Below are 7,499 nucleotides of genomic sequence, written 5' to 3' on the forward strand. Positions count from 1 at the left end.
TTTTTCAGTTGACAAAGCCTCTCCAATATTTTTCCTTAGACTGAGGGTAACTGCACAGGTGGTGTGACACAGGTAACTGGGAAGGTGGTAAACAGATCACAGAATGGTTCCAGGGGGGCTCCAGTCAGGCAGTCTCCCAGGGCCTGTCCAGAGAGGGAGCTCTATAATTTGAGGAGAAAAACTCCAGACTGCAATTTTATATCAGATAACCTTATTTTTGTAACAGGTAGTATGTTTTTTTAATGTTTTTTTGACAATGATCCTGACTTTTTTTAATATTTATTTTATTTTTTTGTTTTGGCCGCATCGGGTCTTCATCGTGGGATGCAGCATCTTCGTTGCAGCATGCGGGATCTTTCTGTGGCGCGCAGCCTCTTCGTTGCAGCATGTAGGCTTCTCTCTAGTTGTGGCATGCGGGTTTTCTGTCTCTAGTTGAGGTGTGCGGGCTCAGTAGTTGTAGCGCGTTAGCTTAATTGCCCCATGGCATGTGGGATCTTAGCTCCCGACCAGGGATCAAACCCACGTCCCCTGCGTTGGAAGGTGGATTCTTTACCACTGGACCACCAGGGAAGTCCCCAGATAGTATGTTTACATGGTTCACAAATCTAAATTATATAAAAAGCTCTATACTGAGGTGCTGAACATCCCAGCAGTTTCTGTGTGTCCTTCAAGGGCTGCTTTGTGCAAATACAAGCAAAGAGAACATATCCTTCCTCCTTTTCTCCTGTCTACCTACCTTGATGTTGTTCACTTATCAGCTCGGCCTCGAGGCCTGTCGTTATCCTATCAGCCAGTGAGCTCTCCTGCATCCCTCTCCTTGTAACAGGTGTGTGCTATTCCAAGAGGCAGCCATCCCTTCCACTAGCCCCTCTTCTGTGGGTGGCAGGGAGGTTGTCTCCCATGTTTTGCTATTACCAACAAGGCTGCAAGAAATAATAACCTCGTACATACATCATTTTGTCCAGGGCAGGTAAACATTGGCTTTGGGACAATCTCACAGTGCGAAGTGGCACCTTGGAGTCATTGTTAATTGACATTTCCCATGGTGAATGAAGGTAATCTTTTCATATGTCTAAGACTTCTTTGTACTTTTTCCTCTGAACTGTTCATATCCTTTGTCTACTTCTCTATTGGGTCTTTTTGTTCTTAATCTATAAAAACTCTTTATACATTAGGAAGATAAATCTTCTGTCTGTGATTTACATGCAGTATTTTCACCCAGGATGTCATCTGTCTTTTGATCTTGTTGTTGGTATTTTTTGGCATTTTTGCAGAGGCTGTTTTGTTGGTTTTCTTGCTTTTGTGTGTTCTAAGGTTTATGCAGTTGAAAGTATCAAATTTTTCTTTTGTGGTCTGGATTTACAAGTCATGATAGGAAAGACTTCCCCACTGGAAGCTTGCTTATAAAGGAATTTGTCCATGTTTTCTGCTAATAAAAAGCCACCTTGTTCGTGGGGAGGGCCCAGAAGCACAGTCTTTTGCTCGATGGTGAACCTGACTTTGCTCACCTAGTATTTTTCTCCATCAAACACTGCAGGCTGATCTGTGGAGGCAGCAGCCTCCGGCCCAGGGCAGACGTCACCATGGCCTTCCTGATACACCTGCTGGTCTGTACCTTCGGGATGGGCTCCTGGGTGGCCATCAACGGGCTCTGGGTAGAGCTGCCCCTGCTGGTAACGGAGCTGCCCGAGGGCTGGTACCTGCCCTCCTACCTCACAGTTATCATCCAGCTGGCCAACGTCGGCCCCCTGCTGGTCACCCTACTTCATCACTTCCAACCCGGCTGCCTTTCCGAGGTGCCTATCATCTTCACTGTGCTGGGGGTGGGCACCATCGCCTGCACCCTCTTCGCCTTCCTCTGGAATGTCACCTCCTGGGTGCTGGGCAGCCACCACAGCATCGCCTTTCTGGTCCTCACCTTCTTCCTGGCCCTGGTGGACTGCACCTCCTCCGTCACCTTCCTGCCCTTCATGAGCAGGCTGCCCACCCACTACCTCACCACCTTCTTTGTGGGTGAAGGACTCAGCGGCCTCCTGCCTGCCCTGGTGGCTCTCGCCCAGGGCTCGGGTCTCACCACCTGTGTCAACATCACTGAGACATCAGACACCACCCCGATCCCTGAGACCACCAGGAACACGGACAGCCCACAGGTACCTGGCATTACCCAGAGCTGTTGCAGCTCTGTTCTTGGTCATAAGCAAGATCCTGCGGAGGGCTGGTGTTCCCTAGATGTTGGGTAGACCAGTGTTCTTGACCTGGCCTGGGGGAGCTGCTGAGACATATGCCAGCGGGCACCCCCCTCACCCCCAGCCCTGAAATCCTTGGGGTCAGGTGTGTTTTGGAATCTGCAGTTTCAGATTTTAGAACACACTTACCCCAAGTCTGGGACAGGGCCTGTGACTCAGCAATGCAGCACAGTGACCCCCGCTGCCCACAGCCTGGGGCGTTCATGCCCAGTAGGCAGATGAAGGCTGTAAATAGACTCATATCCAGCTCAAGTGTTGCTGTCAAATGAGTCACAGAAAAATTCTGGCTTTTAGAGCTTTCTGGATTTCAGAATTGCAGATAAGGGATTGTAAACGTGTATGTATGCAGAGTTCCCCAGGTGTCACTAATGTACAGACAGGGCTGAGAACCATAGACTTCAGACGTTGCTTCAATGCCTCGTGCTGTTACAACATCAAACTTCCTCACTGGATTTTGGACAGTATATACACCTAACACTATCCAAACCACCGCAGTACAGCCGTGTTTGCGAACCAGTGGCCTGGGCCACCAGAGCATGAAAGCATTTTTCTTTTTCGAGAGTTTGAATTAGTTGATAACATTTAAATTTTTTGAAATTTCACATACATAAATCTAGAGGCGTGATATCTCTCGGAAAAAAGTCGCCACAGGGCGCCTTTGGGTGGGGCCGCTCTCCTGTCTCCAGCCAGCCCCTCCTCTGAACATGTATATTTGTGGTTACCAGCCCTGGAGGGCAGTCGGGGGGGAAGCTGTAGCTTCTGGGTCAGAAAGAACCAAGTGCGCTGGCTTCGCCACGTACTCCCCGGAACCCTCAGGTAAGACAAACCGTCCTGACACCTCTGTGCCCTCTAAAACCAGGGGTGACGGACCCCACTGCGCGGGGCCGTCAGAAGGCGCACGCGAGCTACTACGTGCACCGTGCTGCTGTGCAGTGAGCAATCAGTCAGCGTGAGCGTTTATTATCCATCACTTACTTATTAATAATAATGCCTAATATTATTGTATACAGGCAGACCTTGGAGATAATTGAGGGTTTGGTTCCGGACCACTGCAATAAAGCGATATTGCAATAAAGAGAGTCACACAAATTTTTTTTGGTTTCCCAGTGCATATAAAAGTTATGTTTACCACTATATGTAGTCTATTAAGTGTACAGTAGCATTATGTCTAAAACAACAATGTACATACCTTCATTAAAAAATACTTTATTGCTAAAACATGCTAACCATCATCTGAGCCTTCAGCAGGTCGTAAACTTTTTGTTAGTGGAGGGTTTGAAATATTTCGAGAATTACCAAAATGTGACCCAGAGATACAAAGTGGACAAATGCTGTTGGGAAAATGGCACCAATAGACTTGCTCGATGTAGGGTTGCCACAAAACTTCGGTTTGTGTACACGCACACACAAAACGCGACATCCACGAAGTGTAACCAAGTGAAGCACAATGAAGCAAGGTGTGCCTGTATTGTCATCATTAATTGGGTTGTTACCTGTGCCCTGACGTCACCCAGGGATCCGACTGACCCTTGTTTTGTCTTTCCCAGGGAGCTAGCAGCACTTTGGTGTCTGAGTTCGCTAGGACAGCACCCTCCGTGGTCCACCTGGAAAGCCACTACCTCCCCGCCACCTTCTCGCCCTTCGTCTTCTTCCTCCTGCTCTCCTTCATGATGGCCTGCTGCCTCATTGCTTTCTTTTTCCTCCAGCGTCTACCCAGGCGCTGGCAAGCTTCCATAGAAGACCTCCTCACCTCTCAGGTCACCCTCCACTCCATCCGGCCGCAGGAAGGGAAGGCCCTGGGCCTCCGAGGCCCGGAGGACAGCGGCAAGGGCCAGGAGCCTCTGGAGGAGAAGACAGCCCCCCGGCACCTGGCCCGCCTGACCTTCATTTACATCCTGGTGGCCTTTGTGAACGCGCTCACCAACGGCGTGCTACCCTCCGTGCAGACCTACTCCTGCCTGACCTATGGGCCTGTGGCCTACCACCTGTCCGCCACCCTCAGCTCCATGGCCAACCCTCTCGCCTGCTTCCTCTCCATGTTTCTGCCTAACAGGTCTACCCCCACCTGGCCCTGGAGAACTCTGGTTGGGGGCACACTTCACGTCAGAACCCAGAATCCCACACCCACCTATCAGGCTGGATGTGTAGTGGTTAAGAATATGGTTTCTGGGGCTCAACTGCCTGGGTTCAAAGCCCGGCTCTGCCACTTACTAGCTTTGTGATACTGGACAAGTCACTCCACCTCTCTGTGCCTCAGGAATCTAGAAAGTGGGGATAATCATAGGTCTTCTTCCTAGGTTGCTGGGGGCATAAGACGAGCTAATCTGGTAAAGCTTTTACAGCAGTGGCACATGTCAGGTCCACCGTCACCACCATTGGCCCATGTGGAGGAGCAAGCAGGAAGTGAGGTTCCCATTGACAAATAGAAACCCTGAGGCTTGGAGAAAGGGTCTGCCATGGTCTAATTCCCAGGATCTCAGCCCTGCCCTCCTGCCTCTGGCCCATGCTGGCTCCCTTACAGCTGCGGTTCTAGAAGAATGGCTGGGCAAATTGATAAAATGCAGATTGATCCAGCCTAGATTTCAAATTTTTTTTAATATAAATATTTATTTATTTATGGCTGTGTTGGGTCTTCCTTGCTGCGCGCGGGCTTTCTCTAGTTGCGGCGAAGCGGGAGCTGCTCTTCGTTGCGGTGTGCGCGGGCTTCTCATTGCGGTGGCTTCTCTTGTTGCGGAGCACGGGCTCTAGGCGTGCGGGCTTCAGTAGCTGTGGCTCGAGGGCTCTAGAGCGCAGGCTCAGTAGCTGTGGCGTACGGGCTTAGTTGTTCCGCGGCATGTGGGATCTTCCCAGACCAGGGCTCGAACCCGTGTCCCCTGCATTGGCAGCAGATTCTTAACCACTGTGCCATCAGGGAAGTCCCAATTTCATATTTTAATAAGCAGCCTAAGTGGTTCTGATGTAGGGACTTCGGATCCGTACAGGAGAAACACCCACCTTGGGGTTGTGAAACTTTAGGTGTCCCTGCCTCCCACGTGCTCCTCTGCCCTGCCTGGCCTCACAGCCTCTCAGCCCTGCCCACCCCCCACCCCCCAGCCCGGGAAGGAGGAGTAATGAGGACAGGAGAGCTGCACAGAAGATGTCACTTTGCCAGAAAGCTGATTTTTCTCCCTTGAGGTTTAAAAACTGTGGAGGGAAGCTGGAGATTTCTCAGGGAGCAGGACCAGAGGCCACAGACCTGTGGACGCTGAGACGCCCAGAATGTTAGAAATACAGAGTCTGAGAGTCTCAGAATTCAAGAATTTTGGAGCAGGATGAGTCCTTAGAGGCAGGGCAGCCCCTCCACTGTCACCTAGGGGTGCATACCTGTCAGTGTTCTGAAGAATGTGGCCAGGGAGACCCCAGGGAAAAGGCCTCAAATGAAGGATGGTGTCCTCAGTGGTCAGACCGAGGGCCTACATGGAAGGCCACCAGTGTAGTGCCTCTAAGCCAGCCACCAGGACCCCCAGATCATGCAAACCTCACGTTGTAGACAAGGCAGCTGAGGCTGGAGGGAGAAGGGTCACCTGAGGTCGCACAGCACACACCCTGCAGTGCCAGTAACATGATCCAAGCCTCCCGCTCATCAGCGCAGTTTCCTGGCTGGGCTGGGGAGTATCACAGCAGGAAATGGCAGCAGATGGTAGCAGGTGGGCCCACAGCCAGGGCCAGGCCCTGCACACTCTGCTCCCCAGCCTCACAAGACTCATTACGCAGGTGAGGAAACTGAGGCTTAGGGACCAGTCCTGCGGGTGGAACTGAGATTTGAACCAGGCTCATGTAGCACTAGAGTCTATTCTGTTTTTCCTGCTGGGATGCTGGGCCCTGCTGTTAACACTCAGGATGACTTAGGCCAGCCTTGACCCCAGGAACCTCGCTGACCCACTTGAACTGGGTAGCCTGGAAGTTTCCACATGGGTCTAACCTCTAAGCCTGGAGACTCTGACCACTCCCTGTGGCCCCCTGGGGCTGGGGCAGGGTGGGGGAGTAGGGGCAGAGGTCAGGCTACTCACCTCCTCTATTCACGTCCCACCCCCCGCTCTGTCCTAGGTCTCTGCCATTCCTGGGGGTCCTTACAGTGCTCGGGACCGGCTTTGGGGCCTACAACATGGCCATGGCCGTGATGAGCCCCTGCCCCCTCATGCAGGGCCACTGGGGTGGAGAAGTCCTCATCGTAAGTATCTGGCCTGTGGAGCTGTCTGCCTCCCACCCCCCAGCTAGCCAAGGCCTGGGAGGTCGAGAGTATAGCCCCTTCTCTTGACCAAAGTCTTTGTGGTTACTCACTCAGGAAGCCCAAGGTTGGGGGGAGGGGGAGGGATGCTTCTTATTTGGAAACAGAGGCTTAAGAAGGTGAGCTGGCTGGTCCAAGGTGACAGTCCAGCTTCTCCCCTGAATGCCACACTCTTTCCACTATGTGTATGTCAGCGTGGCCTTCTCTTAGTTGCCCTTGACTTGATCATGAGACAGAAAAGCTATTGGGCTCTCCTTTGTCCTTGGGGAGGTCAACTCAGGGGGCCCCGTTAGTCCAGCAGAGTCACCCGCAAAAGGCTCTCCTTGAACTTAGAGGTTATTCCATGGGGTCCCCTTAGCCCTGTTCGGTCACCCTAGAAGCGCCCTTCGCCCTTGGGGCTTGCCCCAAAGTTACCTTCACTGCTGAGTCTCTCCCAACCAATCCCCGCAGGTGGCTTCGTGGGTGCTGTTCATTGGCTGTCTGAGCTATGTCAAGGTGATGCTGGGCGTGATCCTGCGTGACCGTAGCCGCAGCGCCCTCTTGTGGTGCGGGGCGGCGGTGCAGCTGGGCTCGCTCCTCGGAGCGCTTATCATGTTCCCACTGGTCAACGTGTTGAGGCTCTTCTCATCCGCTGACTTCTGCAGCCTGCAGTGCTCCACCTAGGCCAACTGAAGTGGCGTGGTCCATCACAAGGCCCCGCCCCCATGACTAACACCCGGAAACTGGGACCCCTCGAGGCAAGGCGTGTGCCCAAGGTCGCAGAGCCAGTGGTAGGGAGCTAGGAGGCAGAGCTCTTTAACTGATTTGCAGCACCCTGCTGGAGGATGTTAGAAGCGGAACAGCTGGGAGGTTGAGCTGCCCATTATAAGCTATGTGACCTTGGGGAAGTCACTTGATTGCTCTATCCCTCTGTTTCTTCATCCATAAAATGGGGATTATAAGAAATAACACCTACTTCATAGGTTTGGCACAGGGATAAAATGCAG

The 7,499-nt window shown here is 52.3% G+C and overlaps 1 protein-coding gene across 2 annotated transcripts; it reads left to right on the forward strand.

Moving 5' to 3' along the window:
• Nucleotides 1–1,568: 1,568 nt before the first annotated feature.
• On the forward strand, nt 1,569–7,240 carry SLC52A3 (solute carrier family 52 member 3; the record flags this gene model as incomplete). Of its 2 annotated transcripts, none has more annotated exons than XM_082671643.1 (4): nt 1,569–2,150; nt 3,794–4,299; nt 6,333–6,456; nt 6,964–7,240. In XM_082671643.1, 4 exons carry the CDS (start codon nt 1,584–1,586, stop codon nt 7,174–7,176), a joined length of 1,410 nt encoding a protein of 469 aa, XP_082527769.1. In that variant the 3' UTR covers nt 7,177–7,240. The 2 variants fall into 2 exon arrangements, with proteins under 2 accessions (XP_082527769.1, XP_082527768.1); XM_082671642.1 differs by having other exon boundaries at nt 1,584–2,190; nt 3,834–4,299.
• Nucleotides 7,241–7,499: the final 259 nt, after the last annotated feature.

Source organism: Grampus griseus (assembly GCF_964374135.1).
Source record: "Grampus griseus genome assembly, chromosome: 14".
Classification (NCBI taxonomy): Eukaryota; Metazoa; Chordata; class Mammalia; order Artiodactyla; family Delphinidae; genus Grampus; species Grampus griseus.